This window comes from Diadema antillarum, unplaced genomic scaffold, assembly GCF_040938485.1.
Source record: "Diadema antillarum isolate AM-2024a unplaced genomic scaffold, OU_Dant_1.0 seq00000244_RagTag, whole genome shotgun sequence".
NCBI lineage: Eukaryota > Metazoa > Echinodermata > Echinoidea > Diadematoida > Diadematidae > Diadema > Diadema antillarum.
Window position 1 is genome coordinate 499,945 of NW_027271288.1, and position 21,589 is coordinate 521,533.

Here is a 21,589-nt window from a genome sequence, read left to right on the forward strand (position 1 = left end):
TTTTCTTCTTGATTCCATTCTTCTCACATGTAACTTGCATTTTGTGGTTAATCAATATATCAAGCGGTGATCCCTATTGGCTTTTTGTGTAAATTCTAAGTTTCTGTCACAATTTTGTGTACAAAAGTCATGCCTGTACCATTTGAGAGGAAAAATAATCATAGATTTGCCATAAAAGTTACATCATAGGAAAGTTTGAAATTTTATCTATGATTTGCTCATGGCATAACAACAATCTATGAAAAATACATGGATTTGAAAAATAGAATTTGATATCAGCTAGTAAATTTCTGTAAAAAGGTTATTTGTTGGTGGCCTGATTGAGCAACTAAGATTCAAGATTGATTGTTGTATTTCTTTTATTCCAGGCCACCAAAATTTCAAATTCAAAGATTTTAGTGGTCTGAACAGACCACCAGAGAAATTGTTTAGAATAGTGTTGAACCCTGACTTATTACTCCCAAATTCAGGACAATAGCAATAAAAGTTAACCATTGTATTTCTTTTCTCCTCTGACAAAAACAAAACAAAACAAACAAATGCAATGTTCACCATTGCTTTGAGGGAGATCTCACCCTTTCAGAAGCAAGTCAACATAAATTCTATGTGTGTGTGTTTGTGTGAGAGATTTAGTGACTTTGCCACCCTCCCCTACTCCTTCCTCTCCCCCCCCCCCCAAAAAAAAAGAAGAAGATATAAACGAGTAAGAACACAATGTTGTGAAGATTTGGAAGACTCATTCATCTTGGTTTACTTTCTTTGACCAGCTGGAGTAATGCCTCATTATGCGGAAGCTACAAAGACATCTACCAAGCATGTTGAGATGGGAGACAAGGGGTCCATCCCCCATGCACCAGACAGTCTTTCACATAAGAGGCAGAACCGCAGCTCTGTAAGTAATGATATTGTTCATTTATATCTCTCCATTCATTTGTCATATGCAATGTATATCTACTATGTCTCTATGTATACATTGCATGTATTATAATTAGCCTTCAAACTATTGGATCATTTCTGTTATTATCTCCCCCCTTATTTTTTATAACTTTCCTGTGTCTGTACAATTTCTTCACCTAGTCTATGCATACACAGGCTCATGTAGGTAAAGGTCTTGTTGTTGTGGTTTTTTTTTTATTCTTTACTTGTTGTCTGTACTTTAAAATTTTGTTTACTAGGGCCCTTTCCCATTAGTACTACTTCTTTGGGGTTTGCACCTTTGCACTACTCTTCTTTATTTCATCCTGCTTGCACTGATCCTCACTTTTGTGTAATACATTTTTTTTTCTAATCTCTTTACTTTGAAATTGATCGTGGATGAATAAATTGAATTGAAAATGGAATAGTATCGGTGACAGCCTGTTCTTGTAGAGTACACCGCAATATTCTCTACTATGGAAAAGTCATTTCATAACTAGAGTGAAGGAAGATACAAGCAATACACACAAGCAAGACCAGAGCTGTTTGAGGAAGTTTGACAATTATGAGATATCCAGAATATTTCAAAGTGATCACTGCCACTGGAGTACATAGTGCCTTGGTCGATAATACACCTCCTCCCATCTCTTGCATCCACAGAAAAGCGATTCCAAGAACAAGTGGCGAGAGATGACCTCCCCGCAGACGCGAGAGCAGAACCGCAAGGACATGGCCATGGTGTTCAGCAAGTCCAACTTCCTGCGCAACCCGCGTCACCGGCCCCCCTCTGCCCTGGGAGGGGGCCGCACCCTAGTCAAGCCCAACATGGTCACGCATCAACTCGGGGGTGCCAAGTCCACTGTTGTTGATACAGCGTAAGAGAGCACCATTCACAATCTAGGCAAACATGCCGGAGGCCTCTATTTCCCTGAACCTGACTCAAATTTCCTATGCATTCAAAGTTGACAATTATAAAAAAAAAACTAATGCCATTTACCAGACTGCAAAATCTTTGAATTCTATGTGCTGTAGAACTTCTCCCTTTCTCCCTTTTTCCTTGTATCCTTCTCTCCCCTTCCTCTCCCCCTCCCTCTCTTCTCTCTCATCCTCACTGTCACTATTCACCTGCCTGGTAAAGAATTCTTGTTGAATGGAAAGTTGATTTGCACTTTACATGATATCACAAAGATTCCAATCATATATTTTGTTTTGTCCAACACCTTCATACGCACTATCACGACTTGAATCTAATGGCGATACAAGACTAGAAATCTTCCTGTCCTTTGTATTTGTTTTGCTAATGCCGAATAAATGATAAATAATAATAACAATGATGATGATGATGATGATGATGATGATGATGGTGATGATAATAATAATAATGATAATAATAATAATAATAATAATAATAACAATAATAAAGATAATAATAATAATAATAATAATAATAATATAATATTATTATTGTAATGTACTTTTTTACATTTGCTTGCATTGTATTTTTTATCTATTTGATTTTTCTCACATTTGCTCTGATAGGAAAAAAGAGCACTCGGTTGTGTTTGTGCCCATGCCTGAGACAGTCGTCTTCAGCGATTACAAAGTAGGTCAGGTCTATGAGATGACCCTTGATCTGAAGAACATCTCTGCAGCCAGCCGCCCTCTCAGAGTGATCCCACCCAAGTCGGAATACTTCTCCGTAGGCCTCGGTGAGTTCTGACTAGAGTCACAATCCAGATGATACATTGGACTATCTTTGTCGTGTAATGTACCAGGTAGACAGGAGTGAAATGCGTATCTACAAAAGTGGCTTTCTTATTCATAGTGCCTGTTTTGTTTTGTTTTGTTTTGTTTTGTTAAGTTTTTTTTTTTTTTGGGGGGGGAGGTGTGTTTTGCTGGGGGGGGGGGGGAGGGCTATATGAATGGGGGAGGTGTGTTGCTGGGGGGGGGGGGGGGGGGAAGGCTATGTGAATGGCAATGACATAGCTGTCATGTGCACTGATAAGCATCACAGGTGTACTCATTTTTACACCAGGGGCCCTACGACCACATTGGCTGCATGAATTTGCTCAAACCGATTCTTCGCACCCCGACTAAACCGACATCTCCTCTAGCCATAACTGGAAACCTGACTGTATATTTTCCCCCTTCCCAGGTAAATTTCCCGGTGAGGAGGGCATCGTCGCTCCCGGCATGAGCTGCCAGTACAACATCCGCTTCATGCCGGACACTCTCATGGACTTTGAGGATGAGCTGGTCATCAACACGCAGTCCAGCCAGCCGCTCAAGATCAAACTCCTCGGAAGAAGACCCCCACCGCTTTTGTCGTGTGAGTCACACATTTATATACTGATCGTAGTGCACATGGAAAATTTTTCCTCAAACCGTATATCCAGTTGTGTCCTGAAGGCTCTTTGAAACAAGATACTGACACATACTATAAAACCAGACACATTAGCAGGATGAAACTTTCACAAATTGGAGCTGACTGCCTTTTTCTTGACACGACTGTTTCATGAATTGCCACTGGCATTCATAGCTTTGTGTAGATAAAAACCTTTCACATGCATTTTACTTTCGGGAATCTTGGCTCCTCACAAAATTTGTGAAAGTGTCATGCAAGCAAAAATTCCCGGTTTTACAGGGCTTAGTGAATGGTAAAATAAGAGACATGTAAGAAAGGGAGACAAAGTATGCACACATGTAAATGTCATTGATTGGCAATGTGTGAATTTTGCAACTGATTGACGATTTGCCAATCAGTTGCCATAGAAACATCTGGACGGAAGAATTTCATGAATTTGAATGTGTGAATATGTTTAATGTATGTAGCCACCAGTACTTCATCACTTTGAAAAGCTCGTGTGAATACCTTCTGCAAATTGAAATAGATACAGCTACAGCCATATCAGTCAATGAGAAGTGAACCTCTGACATGAATAAAACAAAACAAATCAAAAGATGCATTCTTAAACTATCCTGTTAGTTTGTGCAAGTTTTCATAGCCAGGAGGAGGTTCTCTAATCTTCTCTTCCCTCTTCCCCATCAGAGTTGGTCCATGGTCCAGGTAAAATAGTATCAGCTCAGCAAGCCAGTTACAGGTCTCCTTTCATCCATCTTTCTTTTCACGCCCATAGTGTCCCCCGTCATAGACTGTGGCCATTGTCTGGTGGGAGGGGACTCCAGCACCGAGTTCCTCGTCCAGAACCACGGGGGCAGCGGCCGCTTCTGTGCCATGCCCAGAAGGTGTTGGCCAGCGACAAACTTTTCTGTGAGTGATTTATCTGTGTATTCTACAGTTCAGTCCCACTCATTGTGCTTTATAGTTTTGCTGCTGTTGCCCCCTTTGTTGTTGCTGCTTTTGCTCAGAGCTGATGTTGTTGTCCCGACTGTTGCAGTCACTGATGTTGTCAAGGTTGTAGTGATGCTGTTGCTGCTGATGCAATGTTGCTGTTGATGATTCTTTTTTCTGTCAGATTACTTTTGATATGCAAAAGAGTATCAACAATATTTTTCACTACAGAGCAATTTCAACAGCTCAAATTTCTCATTTGTTTTTTTTTTTGTTTTTTTAATGCAAAATCTTTTTCTTACTTTTTTCTGTTTGGATATGTTGTACAGGTGCAGTTTATTGTGCCAAACTGCATGGGACTGGATTGATCAGAATTTTTCTATGATAAAAAGTTCTCATTTTAATCTTTTATTCGCTTTTGATTTAAAGACAAATACTAGCAGCAAAATAAAAAAAAGAGCTACCTACTTCACATTCAGGATTATATTTTTGTTTTAAAAATTCTGTTATATTCCTTGGTATCACCTGATATCAAGTATGAATGTTTGCAGTTAATCGCTATAAGCATTTCATGCAATACTGATGTTTGCATCATCAGTTGTTTTCATCTTTAATGCACAGTTAGTACATTTGCCATGTATTGCAATATGATATGACCCGGGTCGTCAAATTAATACACTGTACATCAGACGTCAAATGAATCTAACTAAAGTATTCAGTTTGTGTGGAGCCACATGAAGTTGACATTGCTTCCCATCTGATGCTGTTCGCAGTCCATTAGCACCGGAGACAAGGTGAACGTACCCCCTTTCCAGCTCTACCCGGCTGTCTTTGAGATCATGGCGGGGCATGCCATTCCTTTACAGGTAAAGACAACTGTCAGTTGTTGAACAATTTCCTTCCCAAGTGTAATGCTTCCTCTCTCATTGTTTTTGTTTTTGAATGTGTAGGTTGTGTGTTTTCTTCATTGTTGTTTGCTTTTTTTTGGGGGGGGGGGAGGGAATGATCACAATACGCGCAGTGAAACAAACCCATTCGTTTGCTCAGTTTGCAAATGTGATCATTGAGTCTCTATGACAATATTGTCAGTTTCAAATTCATCCTCTTATACATACAATGCTGTTAATTGCATTGTTACATTTTTATTGAGGCTGTGCTTGTATTTGCTGGAAGCATATAACACTTTGAAATGTTGTTGAAGCTATGTGTACTTGGTTAGATCCCACAATATATGCACAAGTAACGCTCATATTGTACAATGTAATCGGCCATATTAAATGGCACAAACCTCCAGATGACTTGAACTTCCAAATAAAAAAAAAACAAAAAAAAAACACAGTATTTTACCATAATGATATTTTCAGATAACAGACAGCTGATGCAACCAGATAACTTGAAAGCAAGATGTAAGAAACAATGCTGTGGTAATAAAACCTGTCTCCCAGTTCTACAGATGTTGGCAGAGTATAAGTTACACAATTTATTCACTTTGTCAACATTGTCCTCAGAAAGAAATTGATGCTGGAGAATTATTCAATGCTCACTGGAGATGCATACATTCTTGATTGGCACATATTCTTGATTGGAATAAGTGTGCAAAAACATACCCCCATTTACTCGTTTGGCCTCTTTTCAGGTTTGCTTCAGTCCGCCTGGTACAGAGGTTTACGAGCAAGAGATCACGATAGTGTGCGACAACTGTACAGTCAAACACTTCACATTGAAAGGTCTGTACTCATTTTTCTATTTACTTTTTTGTCCTGTTTATTTTCCTTTCTAGTGAACACTTGCAGTCATTATTTTAAACCCAAATATGCATATGGATTGAGTAAATACAGCAATATCAATAAATAGATGAACACATCAGCAAAGTTAGAGGAAAACGGGATAATCTGTTTAAAAGTTATGAATTTTTAAAGTTTTAGGGCAGCTGTCACTGGATGAGAAGATTACAGCACATTGTGATGTCACATATGGTAATAAAAAGGATATAATGAAAAAAAAAGAATTCCACATCGTTTGATTTTTATGATGAGAAAATATTCCCTCGATATGTTGCTCACATATCTGAAGGGTGATATTCCGTCTCCTTTCTGGAAGAGGTAAGTCAGTGCTCATTTATCATGCTAGAAAGGTGATAATGTGTTGAATTTTCTTTGTTATTTGTTAATTTCATTTTTCCGTATGTGACGTCATTAAAAAAAAGTGTTTTAGTTCTCTCATCAGTTATGGCTGTGCTAATGCTTTAAAAAGTTATACTTTTTAAACGGACTGTCCGATTTTGAAGCATGAAGAGGCTTGTTTAATACATTTTTAAAATAAACTTCTAAAAGCATGAATATTATATATACTTTAAATGGCTTGTGTTGTTGAAGACATAAGTCGTCCATAATTCCAGTTCACATTAGACCTACTTCTATATGATGCTAACTGGATATTTAGATAATTGGGACCACTGCAGTAATCATGAAATAGTTCCTTTTGGATTTACTCGTGTGTTATGGGGACTTGAAATTAATGTACATGTAACAAATTTTAAGGTATGATGGTGATGGTAGGAAGCCATGCAGGATACACTAATTCCTCTCTCCGTCTTTTTTCTTCCCATAATGCTCCAGGTGAGGGCCAGAAGGCTTCTGTGGTCCTGGAATCAGTGTCCGGGGCCCAGAGTCATCCAACGCCCGGTGAGCTGGCAGATGCGACAGCAGAAAACCACCTCAAGTTTGAGGACATCAACCCTATGACTTACGTGACGGAAGAAATCACCGTTCGGAATCTAACGTGAGATGATGCTCTAATGCAGATTCTATCACCAAATTTGTGTGCCTTTTGTTTTTTCCATTTCATCCATCTAATTTGTCACTTGGTTTTTATTCAGTTTCAGATGAGTTTATCCAGTCAATTTGTAGCATGGTTCCTTTTATAAGGGATTGACAAGGCATTCAAATACTAGCAGTGTTTTTGAAGAAGACCAACCTATGTCAGATCTTTTTCTGTGTTTTGTTGCTTGGACCAAATGAGGTTATAACGGTTAAAATAAGAATAACAGTGCACACTGTAAATTCTGTTATGTTTGTACACAGGAGCATTAGTGTCTCTACTGTGATACAGGAAATAAAGTTACATCCTGCATGATTTAGCATACATCCAAAGTAACTTCAAGTAATAACTCTTTCTGCACTAGAGTTGTTTTGAGAAGTTACAGACATTTTGATAAACTCTGTTATATTCTCTTCTCATGTGGTCCTCTTGAAGATTTATCGTTTTTTATGTGTTGAAATATTGCTACTAAATAGAATCAGCTTTGTTTTGGAGAATTTTGGCACTGTAGATGCACATTTTAAAAACATTTCAGAGAAATTTCTGTCATTGTAGAATAGCGTCAAGTCTCATGCACAGTTTCATCGCACAATTCTTTCATGGCGAACAGAAATCCTTTGTAAAACAATAGGGCTTTCTGAAAATGCAATCATTTCTGCTCATTGATAGCATTTTATCACTGCAGATATCAAGATACAGAATCTTGGAATAGGATGGTGACTATTACTCTCATATTCGAAACAATTCTTTGTGAACTGATTATGCAGAATGTTCATAATTGAAAAAAAAAAAAATCTTCACAATTCAAATCATCTAAACAGCAACGTCGAACTGCCTTTCCAGTGGAAGTTGGTGAGGTCGTCACCACAGTGCGGAGCTCCAGGGCAGGAAGAGGAGAAGCAGGACGGGCACCAAGTCTCCAGGGTACTCGACAACAGAAACATATTCTGCATCAACATGGAGAGGGGAACGTTACCACCCTCTGGCACAGCGGTCACTAGCGTGGCATTTGCACCACCCAAGGTGAGTTCATAGATATGCTGTCAGGCTTTTCAATTAAAGGTCTTGTTTACCTTTGGGAGCAGTGAGTTAAAAAAATGTTCAAGATATCACTTTTGATGCATATATGTAGGTAAGTTGTATCACAAAACTTCCTACCATATACAATTTTTGCAATAAAGCCTAAAATATAAAGAGAGATCACTATATTTCTCATTAAACCATAATTGTAGATAATTTAATATGGAAACATTTTCATAACTATGGCTCACATTTTGTATATATAACAGTACTTAACATCGATTATACTGGTTCACATTCTTACATAGGTTGTTTCTATCCCTAAATTGTATAACTATGTTTTGAAGCACTAATGCTGTGTTTTTGTTTCATCTGCAAATGGTAAATTATGCCCTTAACCCCATCAGCAGAAGATTCATCTGGAGGATAGAAGTTGCCATTTATAATTGAGAGCTGCTGAGAAAGCATCAGATTACAAACATCCTACCAAATTAGAGCGAATTATAACACGGCTATGAGAGTGTCACTGTCAGCGTATTATTGATCATATCATCCTATTGGCCATTGGGACTGCCATTTCAACCAACTGGCATTTGTGCTCTTTGTCCCAGATGAATGTGCAAATGCAGATTTAGTTGTTTTGCAGAAATGGTGAAAAAAAAATCATTTGTTTTTTGTTCATACAATTTATAACACTACGATAGCATCTCATTTAAAACGTCTTCATAATCACAGGTGAATTATCATCTGCACTCGTGTATCACCCGGAATGGAAGGATGTAGTCTTCCCTTCTGTTTTTTTTTTTTTTTTTTTGTGATGTCATGCTATGCTCCATTGTTTTATCTTGACATTCTAATGCTCTGCTGAAACAGGTGGGCGAGTTCGAGAGCGTATTGCAGCTGATTCTGAAGAATGTGCCTCGCCCGACCTCGCGATCGAAAAAGAAGAAGACATCACCACCATCCTCCTCCTCCTCAATGTCCGCGTCACATTCCGGGAGGAAGACGAGTGCCACGCCCCGTCCCGACCAGCCAGCGGAGCCACCCTCCTCACTACCAGCCCTGGAGGCAATGGAGGAGGCGGGTGGGGACGGGACGGGGGAAGAGGGAGACATGCTTGGCCTGGAGGTGGAGCTCAAGGGACTGTGTAAAGAGTATGAGGTCATCATCGACCCCTACGCCATCTTTGTTCCGGGCCAGATGCTGCACTCGACGGCCGCCAGAAAGAAGTTTACTGTAAGTCTTAGTTTGGTGATCAGGGAAATAAATCTGTAAAAAAAAAGAATGAATTGACCAGGCCCTATTTCATAGAAAATTGCTATGATAAGAAGTCTTGTTTGTATGTTTCTTTTTCTATCTTGGAAGATGGTTGGATAGTCCGTATTTAGTTGCACTAGTTGGTCTTCCATGGGGTGTAGTTGTATGTGAGGCAGGACCACTTCAGCGGGTTATGCACCCTGCTCTTTTTGCAATGAATGAATGAAGCAGGATCTCTTACCGTGACTCTCTCACACACAGGTCTGCCGTTTTATGTCCTATCCGAGGGACAGAATGTTTTGCCTCTTACTAGGGGGGACCGTATGTTGTTGTGTTTTTCTGTCCAAAGCTGCAAAGTAAATCGTCAAGTGCCAAAGTACAATGAAAGCTAGTATAATTCCATTCCTCACACAGATACAGCCCAGTTTGCATTGCGTTGTGACCAAATAATGGTATTCTATAGGAGTTTTTTGAGTAAATCTTAATATCCTGTCACGGTTTTGTGTATAAAAGTCATGCCTCTCAGACCTGGACAATGACATTATAGCTACTGGCCATTTGGAAGATCTGTGTAATCAAAGCTTTGTTATAAAATTTACTTCTTGTGTAGCAAAGCCTGGAATTTTCTGTACAAATTTGCTCATTACATGTCTAGGATAAACATTTCTATACAAAGTTGCATGGCTTTGAAATAGATAATGTTTTCCAAAAGCATTCATGCCCTGCAGTCTCAGAATACTGTGGCACACATAGAGTTAATACACCTTCTCCCCATCCTCTCCCAGATGCTGAATTACAGCAAGTTCCCAGTGGTCTTCCATTGGGACTCCCTCAAGGAGAGTCACATCATCGAGGTGCAGACTCCGGAGGGCCAGATCCCACCCGAGAGTTCGGTGGAGCTGGAGATGACCATCATAGGGGGCCACCCGGGTCGGATTGACCACACCCTCCAGTGCCGCATCGACTACCAGGAGACCACCATCCCACTCCGCGTCATCGCTGACATCAAGGTACTGTGTAGACCAAATATTTCACAAGGTTTTTATTTTTGCAAATTTCGTGAGGTGGATGCTTTTCGTGAAATTAACAACACGCGAAATTATTAACTCTCATCCCGACATGAATACAACGTGCATGCATACATGTCCCCATTCTGGACTGTACTCCATAATCATGAAGTCCACCACTCGTGAAATTATTGGGAAGTTCGATTGCCGAAATATTAGACTTGCTATTATATATAACGTACATGGTATTCAACTTTAAGACTCGTAGTTGCTAGACTTACATGAAGTGATAAATCAACTCAAGATAACAGCATGTTGCATATCACCTATAGTGTAAATACACACTTGAAATATCTTTTAGTCTGCATATTTGATAACATAGGATAGTGGTTGGAATGAAAATAACTGCACATTCAAGTGGTATCGACCATCAGCCATGATATTGGTGGGACTTGCTATAGGGGCCTGATGATATTACTCATCATTTGCTAATCAATTGTTTTAGGCCAAAGACAAGCAGCCATGTCATACATTACTGGTCCTGGACAGGTTAACTGTACCTGACATATTGCATTTGTTCTCTGACATCAATTTCACGACCGCTGTTGAGAATAGATTGAATTCTTTACGAAGACTGAGAGAAGATTGAGAGAAGTCTGAATGAACAACAGCAAAAGAAAGTTATTTTCACATCATTTAAATACATGTCAGCTTATTCCATGCATATCCTTCAATATTGCAGGGTCCTGACGTTTCCATTGAAGCACCGTCTTTGGACTTTGGGCTGGTGCGCTTTGATCAGTCAGTGAAGAAGACTTTCTTCATCACCAATGAGTCGCAGGTCGTGGCAAAGTGGAGATTACGGGAAGGCGCAGAATTCTTACTGACGGATGCCGAATCGGGCCAGGTAACGACCTCACCATAGAGTTTTGTGGAACTCAATTGATATACGCAATCATCTTGCAAGAAGAGAAGTAAATTCCTAGTTTGAAATGCAAATCACAATATCATTATTGAAAGACTGACTGAACCAGGCTTCATGAATATGACAGCAGTCACATATGGAGGAGAAGAGGATGAGTTGAAATCAAGGAGGGTACAAGAAAGGGGGAAAGAAAAAAATGCCATGAAATTTCTTTGCATACATGCATATGCTGTGTTATCAGGCAAATCTATCTTTCTTTCATTAACATCAGCCCTATAATCCATGAAGACATTGCAGAGTATTATTGCAAACATATTGCATTTTTGCGAAGATGGTGGAAAAGAAATTTCTACATGTTGGTGGACAACATAGTATAATCTCCATCACTGCCAATATCAGGATCTTGTTTTGTTTTTCTCCCGCATATTTCCAGAAGTTTTCAGAGTTCAGCATCACACCATCAGAAGGAGAGCTGGGACCGCTGCAGTCCACGCCCATTGAGGTTGTCTTCACCCCCACCTGCTGCCGGCGCCTGGATTCTGTCATCGAGATGAACGTGGAGGGAGGCAAGACAAGGTAAAGGGAACATTTCAGCTTCCACTCAATATATCTGCTTCAGTAGCCACTCACAGCAGTCCAGAAACAATGTACCAGGAATCTCAATAAAAAAATTTGTTACCAGTTGTGTGAATGAGGAGCTAAGTTCCAGAAATGTCAATTTCAGTTGGGTAGAGACAAAAATGAGAGATATTACCAAAAATGCAGCATTTCAGAAGAACAGCAATGCATTTTCAGAGCATTCCCAATTTTATTTGCTATGTGATGTTTTATAATCTATCACATCAATTACAATATCTTTGACCATTGCAGTATCCATCCCAGGATAGTGAATGGCATGTGCAGCTTGTTAGCTGCATGCGATTCAGTACTGATGCTAGGGCATGTTCTGAGTCATTACGTACGTATTTATAGTGATGTGTTTTATACCATTATCCACTTTTGAATTGGGTGGCACTTCAGGAAGTTGGGTGCACCTAATTTTATCATTTTAAATAACTGACTATCTAAGGAAATTGTATCAGCCAGACAAGTTTCTAGATAGAACCTTTCAATATTTTGCAAGCAGATTGATAATGGAACCCTTTTGAGAAACCTTTTTTGAACCCTTCTGAGAAGTATATTTTAGCTTTTCGAAAAAGAAATTTTGTGATGATTTTTGAGCAGTTTTGTAACAGATAGTGACATCATTTGTGTAATAGATCGACTTTTCTTAAAAATAAATCTGATCTCTTTCCTTTCATTGTGATTCCAGGTATGTTGGCGTATACGGCGTGATCCAGAGGCCACAGGCATGTCTGCTGTCGTGTTCCCTGGAGCTGCCGGAAGTCTATGTGGGCATTCCAGTCACCAAGACGGTACAGCTGTTCAACCAGTGTCAGCTTCCAGCACACTTTGTATGGAGCAAGGTAAGATTTTGGACCCGTTTTATCATAAGATATTATACAAGTAGTGCATGATTTGGAATGCGATATACTTGATTATGTACGCAACAAATGTACAATTAGCCCAAGTGCGGTTTTATTTCACTGAGGCCGATGCACTATAACAAAATTTATGCACGTCACATGGTATCAATCCAGCCAATTACAAATTTTGCTATCGATAGCACTATTTATTATAATGACTTATAAATTCCCTTACCACATATGCTGCCATAGACTTATGGTAGAAATCCACTATATAATCCAGTATAACTCTTCATAAAACAGGGCCCAGGACAATCTTTGTGTCATCATTTTCTCCTTTCTCACCTTTCACTGCTGTGGTCCTGTTCGGTTAGCAGTTTTTTGTTTTTTGCTTTTTGTTTTTTGTTTTTTGTTTTTTTGCCTGATTTCTAGTTTTATCAGACTGCACCATCTGCCTCTGTTATTTACAGCTCCCATGTTCAGATGAAGCCAGCATTGTGGATCGTGTACACTAACATATGCATGTACCTAAGGTGATGGATTGTTTTCGTAGACACCTCGTAATTATTGTTTGATCATGTGGTATATTGCCAACTCAAATAACTGTGTCTACTTTGGCTATGCCATATCTTTTTTTTTTCTCTCCATGCAGCCAATTGGAAAGCAAGCCTCGTGTTGTGATGTGACCTTTGACCCCGCAGAAGGTGTCCTTGGAGGACATATGCAGATTCCAGTGACCGTCACGATCACCGCCAAGGAAGAGGTTTGTACTAATAAGGACACTTTATGGGGTGCCCAGCATGCAAGGATTTTTCTTAGATTTTAACCCGTTGAGGACGGACTGATTTTGCTACAACACGCATTTCCAATAGACACCTGCCCGAGTATACTCGGGACTCGTCCTCAACGGGTTAACAATAAAAAGGAGCATGTACAGTTACAATGAGCAGATCTATACAATGTAGTACAATACGTATTTTGTGTGAATATGTTCAACATTTATTTTTGTATGTCACTTGTTGAGTGAAAGGTTCAACAAGGCTACTGCCGTCATTCATCATCCAGCGTAGGGTGTCTGTCTTCCATCATGCGTGGTGCATAAACTTTTTCACATTTTCAACTTCTTCTTGAAAACCCCATGATGGATTTTCACCAAATGTTGCAGTTAACATCTCTAGGGTGAAAGGATCTCAGTTTGTTAAAATGGGCACTATGCCCCCTGAAGGCCCCCAAATCCCCAAAGTTTGCTATCTTCTTAACTATAATAATCTGCAAGAATGCATGGAGGGTGAATTTGCGATACTCATGTGAGCGCCAGACACACTGAGTCTTTTTTTCTTTTTTTCTTTTTTCATTCAGAAACCAAAAGTGTGATGGTCAAATCGTCAGCAAAGCAACATACCACATTGGGGATAATGTCACCATGACAAAGCGGACTTGATGAAAATTGTTAATATGTGTTCACTGCACTTTCTATCTCAGAAGCTTAGTTTTCCAGAAACTGCAAACTTGTGTATAAGAAAAGTCTTTCATCTCTTAGCTGCTAGAGTCATGTATGTTTCATGGAAAATAGTAGATCAGATTTCTCTTCTTCCGTGGATGATATCTGAATTCAAGCCACATGTAGTCATAGTCTTCATAATTCACATTTGAATAGGGTGAGCTGACGGAAGTTTGGGTCCCCTGCATGGTCAACGGGATGGAGAAGCCCATCTTTCTGGACGTCAAGGCCAATGTCCAGGGCTTGAGAGTGACCTATGCGACACCTGCCACCAGCAGACCGGTCACTTCACCAGACAATCTCCTCGGCCGAGAAGAGTGAGTTAAAAAGTTCATAGGGCCTGCCTGAAGGATATCTTTACATACATAATGAATTGACTTAGACAGATACACACCAAGCTCTGCATGATACAAACCTACATGATACAAAACCCACTGCATGAAATGCATGTGCTAAAACAAGAGACTTTACACACATTGATTGTGGGGTACACCATTGTTCTCTCCTTATTATTGTTCTACGTGCCCCACAAGTTGGTTTCGGGTACCCACTGAGTGACAGCTGTACACTTTGTGCTGTTTTGTTCTCTTGTTGGTGTGAGGTCACACGCACCAAGAAATGTGTAAAACACAACGAGACTCGTGCTCAGTGGCACACACACACACACACAAATACCGCACAAATAAATAATAAATACCAAGTAACCAAGTAAATACCACACACAATTAACAAATGACTTCCTGCAACCAATCCTGAAGCCAGTGAACTATTTTGGCACAGTTTCCATCCCATACATGCCAGCTTGAATAACACATTGACTGCAAGACTGTAGCAACCTTTTCACTATCATTTGTTGTTGTTGTTGTTGTTGTTGTATGTGTGTGTGTGTGTGTGTGTGTGTATGTGTGTGTATTCTTCTTCTTCTGTACCTCTCTGTCATCAAGATTCAATGTTCAATCTGTATTTATTAAGCCAAGTACAGAACAAAGGACCCACCTTGGTTAAAAGTGGTCACCTCCTGCTTACTGAGCAGCTGCATCATGCAAATTGTGCTGAAGTGTCCTTCCAGCAGTAACACATGACAGAATTAGGCTTGCAGTCTCTATTCGCAAAAACAATCATCTCTTAACATGACCTTCTTTCTTAAAGACATCAATGTACTCATTTATATGCTCTGAATGGTTGACATTCTGATGATACTCTCATTAGTATCATTGTTACATGTGTCACCATAAACATACAATGTACAATAACTGCAAAGTGCTTTCCACTAACACCCCCTTCTGTCAGAGTGTCAAAGGATGACCAGAAGACACCCCTGGCCCTGGACTTTGGGGGTGAAGTGGAGCTGATGTCCACACCGAGCAGAGTTCTTGTCATCACCAACCACACAGCCATTCCTGCCCCCTTCAACCTGATTGTGGATAAGTTCACCGCGGGGAAACCTCCCACCCCGCCTCCAAGGGAGAGAACGAGCGCAGAGAGTCAGAGAAGGTACACACATGGTCTTCTCTTTAACCCTTTGTGCACTTTCCTTGTTGTTTGGCACAGTGGACTTCCATTATAATGAAGTGTTCGTGACTATGGCAGTTTTCTTTCGTTATATTGAAATTTCGTTTTAACTGAACAAATAAACAATAAGAATAATAGAGCCGATAATGTTACAGCCTGAATTTGTATTCCTTTGTAACTGGAATTTCATTATAACCGTGTCTTTTATAACGGGAGTGCACTGTACAGATACACGTATCCAGAAACTAATGAATAGGGATTACCTAATAATCCCCCTTATCACTATGTTTGTATCACCATGACCTTCTAGTTGGACTGGTATCAGAAGGACATTGCTCTACCCAAGTGGGTTTGCTAATCTACTGAATACGTCTAGTTCAAGTCTGGATGTATTACCGAATGCTGATGACAAAGTTTGTCAAGTTCAGCTAGAGGCCTGCTGGGCACATAAAGGGTTGATCTTCCATGAATTACGAGTAAACTCAGCCTCTCCTGTCTTCAATCTTCCTGGTTAGAAATAGCAAAATAATACACAGCAAACGTGCTGTGTGTGTAAATCTGCTCTGCGGTGAAACCGCTTTGTTATGAAATTGGTCTCTATGATTTTTGGAGCATTCATTGTTGTTGTTGGCTTTTTTTTTTATAATTGTCTATCCAGTGTCTTCCTTTACTAATTTTTGTTACTGAGTGCGTTATTCCTTTACACTTTTGTCACTTAGCCTGTCGAGGGCGGACTGATTTTGCTATAATACGCATTTCCGATAGACACCTGCCCGAGTATTCTCAGGACTCATCTTCAACAGGTTAAGAACATATTATTGTGATCAAACCCTACAGGTAGCTGTGCATGAGAAATCGGAACATTTACAATGGAAGATAGCTCAGAGACTGGTGAAGCTGCTGAAAAGAAATAAAAGGCCCATTTTCCAATTATGAATATTAAAAAGGTCCTCAAGTTGATGATTATTCTTATCATAACAAATTATGTCTGTAGGTGGAACTGGGTGGAAATTTTAAAGAAATTGTTAAAAGGTCGTGATAAGTTGCATATTGTGGCTGAGATTTGGAAAGTGTGTATTTAGTTCGTTGTTTTTCTTTGTCTTCCTTGCACAGACCTGGAGCTCTGCTGAGCCGCACCGCCAACCTGGCAGACCCCCGAAGCAAGTCCTCAGCCAAGAACCAAGCCGACTACATGAAGGCCATACTGCGGGATGGGAGGGGAGCCGCGTTCCTGGTCCAGCCCGCCTCAGGGATCCTGGAACCGTTTGCATCTCTGGAGGTGACAGTGACAGCACACAGCGACATGTGGGGCCTTTACACTGACCAGCTGATATGCAAGGTAGGGATCACTGTGTGTCCAGTGCCTCAAACTTAAAGTGTCACAGTGGTACCTGCCCCTGGGGGAAGTTGTATTTTTTTCTGATTAATGTCAGAAAACTAGCTGCTGATTGTGATTTGTAAGCTTTTCAATCTAACTTCTGCATTGCTAAAGTGCTCTTACCTTTTACATGACCCCAGCATTCCATGAACTAAACAGATGAAACAGGAAAGCACTTATTAAATAATCATCTTATAAGAAGTTATTGACACGAATTCAGAGCTGTAGTTTCCAATCAAATCAGAGAATCTAGGGGTTAGATACAGTCCATGGATTCAAACAAGCATGAAGTAGGCTTGCCGTGCTCATGTACATGTTCATTATTGGTTCCCTGTTGATGGACACGACGTGTCATGCACATTTATACAGTCAAACTTTGCATGATCCATGGACTCGATTTAAACTACCTTTCAAATTCTGGCCATTGCGGCTCAAAGTGCCAGTGACTGGTTATTGCTGACTGACCAACACAGTTGGTGGTTGTTGTGTGACTGTTAAAGAGGAGCATTAAATGAACATTCAACAGAATTTAGGACATCTCTGTGTTATTCACTTTGCCATGAAGTGCCATACTACTATCAGTTAATGACAAGAATCCATGTTGCTGTCTTATTAAAGCAGAATACTAAAGGAAACGCATATTTTGTTGGATTATTCCCCCATTTCAAGCTTAGAGCATGTTTAACACAGCGGCCTTTAATTCATCCATTTAGAAAATTGCGTTTTGGAGAACGGCTGCTTAGAAAAATTGTATCCTGAATCATGTTCAATCGGAAGATCCATGGCTATTTTTGGGGCGTGTCCATGACGTCACGGGGTGAAGGGCAAACCCGGAAGTATCACACAACAGCCTGAGCTTACCTATGTATGCTCTCGATGCAAGCGAGATGTCGAGGCTCGTACCCCGAAATCCCAAGACATTTTTTATCAGAATGTCACAAAAAATGAAATAAAATTGTTTTCTACTTCAAGTCTCCTGTGAAATCACACATTTCCTCGTTTAAATAGAGTCTGTTACGTGTTATTTAGGCCACGAATACAGAAGTTGTCAGGCCTAGTGCCTGTAGTGGGTGCTTCGTAGTCGATCAGTCACATGCATGGGCCCATCACCGGCCGCGTATGTCGCAGTGCAGTAGCCTCCGTGTACCAAAGAGCGGAGAAGCCTGGGCTTCGTACCTCTTTGGTACGTACGTACAATATACTATATCAGCAGTTCCTTGGTATGATGTGTAGTACTACAGCTGTGTACGCAATATATTTAGCGAATCTTTTTTTTTTTTTTTGCGAATGGGGACTTGCCAATAATTTCTAGAGTGCTTAAGTTCGTGGTTGTGGAGTACACGAAAGAAGGGGGAAATATATACGGAAAGAGAGTTAATATTTTCTCGTGTCTTTAAATTCGCAAAAAGCACCAGGTTCGCAAAATTGGCAAAAATTTAAAAAACTCGCGAAACATTCGGCGTATGTGGATCGCTAATACTATACCACGCAATGTGCGGGCATATCGGCTAAGTCGAAGTCTTGACTAGGCCGGTTGGCCTATCTGGTGATAAAATAAACGATACAGAGCACTGCGATTTTCATCGATAGTGATAAAACTTTGATGGACTCGGTGAAGTAATGAATGGACCGTGCAGCGAATTTGTGAGGGTACCTAGCTAGATAGAATGCTGATGAGCTGTGAACGGGAGTACGGAGAGAGTGTGATGTGATAAGATATGATAGTACGTAGCCCGACCAGATGCTGCGCTACTTACAGCGACTGGGCTGTGTTCAGTTAGGCCTACTGCTGCTCTGAAGTACGAGTTGAAGTCAGCACTAAGCTCGGTTCATTTTCAGTTCAGAATAAAAACAACTCTTACCAATCTAAATTTTGAAGTCTATCTGCAGCATTGGTCCTGCGTCACCAACATTGTCCCCTGGCCTGCCGTGTGGCAAGGGCTCGTACTGCGGTAAGTCCGTCCGCTTCAAACGGACCGCCCTGGGCCTTCCCCACTAGCTTGCCCGCAGCGTCTCCCTCCTGCGCCCCGCTGTGCGGCTCGTCATCAACATCTATCTCTCCAACTTTACCAGGGTCATCATCACTAGTTTCATCATCACTCGTATATACTGTATCACTCAGTTCATCATCGCTTCCACATTCAAATTCCACCAAGAAATCATCCTGATCATAACTGGCCTTAACGTACGATGTCATTATCGAAAAACAAACTGTCACAAGTTTATATGCAAATACTATCTACAACAACTTGTATAATACAATGCATGCATTATGCGTGCGGGGGCCTGCGGCGCTCGAGACCTTGCGCGATTCTCTTCACCCCATGACATCATTGGCAAAGCCTCGAAATTTACGCTGTGACCTAGATTTCAGAGGGGTGACAGGTGTAAATCTTCAATATCCTCTAACTCCACTTCGAAAAGGCCATTTTAAAAGATGTAAACGACAAATTGTTCTATGTGTCCCACTCTTTGACTTCATATACATGTATAATATAATATCTTCAGTATTCCCCTTTAAACAAATAATGTACATCATACCATATGGTGTATGTAAAACACCTGCATTAGGGAACTCTGAAATAGCCTGAGCACACTCAGCCAGACCCTGTGTATCTTAGACAATTTCAGAAGTTGCATTGTGTTTCTTTCAAACTCTGCAAACAAGCTTTTAGGAAAATCTGTCTACCACCAACTCAATGCAAAACTCTTTTGTTTTGTTTTTTCCAACAGGTGTCCCACCTGGACCCTGTCCACGTCCCGATCAGCATGGATGTCACTGGCTGTCCGCTCAAATTCCAGATGGCCACCATCAAAGGCCAGATTCCCTTTGTGCGGTTTGGCACCCACATCTGCGGCGTCCCTGCCATCAACCGGCCTCTGAAGATCATGAACAACAGTCCCTGCGGTGAGTGCACCCCTTTATTTTGGCATTTATAAAGAAAAAAATTGAGTTTACGAGGACCAGTAACTTTGTGAACAGTGAAAGTTCATTTAGAATAGACCCTTACTTCTCAGGCCTTTTTCACCCGAGGTCCAGTTTGACTCCAACAATTTTTGGGAGGCTCTTTTAGATCAAATAGGATTTTTTTGGGGGTTTATATTTTGAAGACATCGCAACCCATCTATGAGAGCTTTGTCGCTCATCAAGAGTCACAGGTTGAGACCATGCTCTATGGATCAGGACACGTCAATGTCTGGCACATGCTTCCATTATCATTTTGCAAATGCTTATGTTCCTCCAGTTTATGAAGCTGCCTGCAGAGTCTTGTGAAAGGGTCTGCTTCTGGCTCATTAAAGGTCAACTTCTACTGCCTCCAATATGACCCAAATCACCATCTTACGCAGATGATGCCATAAAGATACTGCAGGGAGACTGATTTGATTACTGCCTGACGTCATTGTTGGAGTTCAATGATCTCCCTCACACTTTTTATCTCTCACTCTCTTACTCTCTGTCATCAAAGTTTGTTCTCTGTTGTAACTTTTGAAGACTGGCACTAAGGTTGGAGTTGTAATCAGTTTGTGAGGGCAGCAAGCTCATGCAGTGGTCAAGTTGTGAAGTACTGGTGCACAAGTGCTGGGGTCAGGTGCTGGACAGGGGAACATGTGGTACAGGTGTATGTCTATTCAGAATGTATGATCATGATGCAAATGGAATATTGTCAATCGAGTGGTGAAGGCATTTGCCTAACAGTGATACCACAGCAACCATTTTCAAAACTTCAGGCCTGCAGACACCTCATTTAAGGGAAAAGTGCATCATAGTATTGGAAGAGCTCAATATCTCTAACAGACCTCTCCATCCCACTATTCATCCAACAGAAATCCGGGTTGACTGGCAGATCTTCAACTTGGCAGAAGGTGACCACAAGCTGGTGGACCTGCAGGTCATCTATGGCGATCCGTTCCCCATCAGGGATCCCAGCGGCAAGGAAATCATCCCTGCAGCGGACATCAGTGACCAGGGAAACGGTGGCCTGTCGGAGGAGACGGAAGACTCCGGCGATCCGGAGACCGGTGAGGGGAAGGCATCGATGACGGGCCTCCTGTCCAAGATTGCCAATGACCTCGAGGCGCGGGAAAAAGGGCGGCCCAAGCTGCTGAGCGTACGGCTTCGGGAGCACGAAGGTGTGCCAGCCAATGGTCCTTTTACCATCGACCAACACCAAATGGTGAGAGCCAATCCTAGTTTCTGGCGATTCGTCACTAGACTGCTGTTGGATGCAATGGGTCTGTTTAGGTGCAGATTGTTTTGCTTTGTTTGTCTGAAGAAGAGGATGTGTGTGGAAGGGCACCAAATCTGTTACAGGTCACTGCTGCTGTTGAAAATGCCCCTTCTGTACTCACACAACAGAGCATAATCTCAAATATTTTAATGAACATAGAGGCAAAACCTAATTATTCTTCAGTTATTCTGCTTACAGAACTCAAAGCAACTGTTCATCAAGGCTAATTAATTATGTTTGATTGAGAGATACCTCTATGTAAAATAA

At 40.8% G+C, this 21,589-nt stretch overlaps 1 protein-coding gene across 1 annotated transcript in view; it reads left to right on the forward strand.

Moving 5' to 3' along the window:
- The first annotated feature begins 785 nt into the window (after positions 1 to 785).
- LOC139729521 (deleted in lung and esophageal cancer protein 1-like) overlaps positions 786 to 21,589 on the forward strand; it is a 28,443-nt gene continuing 7,639 nt past the window's right edge. Inside the window, exons 1-21 of the mRNA XM_071640447.1 lie at positions 786 to 892; positions 1,576 to 1,790; positions 2,455 to 2,624; positions 3,071 to 3,244; positions 4,053 to 4,186; positions 4,981 to 5,073; positions 5,844 to 5,934; positions 6,826 to 6,988; positions 7,849 to 8,050; positions 8,921 to 9,068; positions 9,153 to 9,283; positions 10,090 to 10,314; positions 11,054 to 11,218; positions 11,670 to 11,812; positions 12,549 to 12,702; positions 13,355 to 13,465; positions 14,360 to 14,520; positions 15,494 to 15,697; positions 16,829 to 17,054; positions 19,827 to 20,001; positions 20,919 to 21,268. Of these exons, the coding sequence (XP_071496548.1) occupies positions 824 to 892; positions 1,576 to 1,790; positions 2,455 to 2,624; positions 3,071 to 3,244; positions 4,053 to 4,186; positions 4,981 to 5,073; positions 5,844 to 5,934; positions 6,826 to 6,988; positions 7,849 to 8,050; positions 8,921 to 9,068; positions 9,153 to 9,283; positions 10,090 to 10,314; positions 11,054 to 11,218; positions 11,670 to 11,812; positions 12,549 to 12,702; positions 13,355 to 13,465; positions 14,360 to 14,520; positions 15,494 to 15,697; positions 16,829 to 17,054; positions 19,827 to 20,001; positions 20,919 to 21,268 (3,504 nt within the window). The 5' untranslated portion in view covers positions 786 to 823. The remainder of the gene's footprint in view (positions 893 to 1,575; positions 1,791 to 2,454; positions 2,625 to 3,070; positions 3,245 to 4,052; positions 4,187 to 4,980; positions 5,074 to 5,843; positions 5,935 to 6,825; positions 6,989 to 7,848; positions 8,051 to 8,920; positions 9,069 to 9,152; positions 9,284 to 10,089; positions 10,315 to 11,053; positions 11,219 to 11,669; positions 11,813 to 12,548; positions 12,703 to 13,354; positions 13,466 to 14,359; positions 14,521 to 15,493; positions 15,698 to 16,828; positions 17,055 to 19,826; positions 20,002 to 20,918; positions 21,269 to 21,589) is intronic.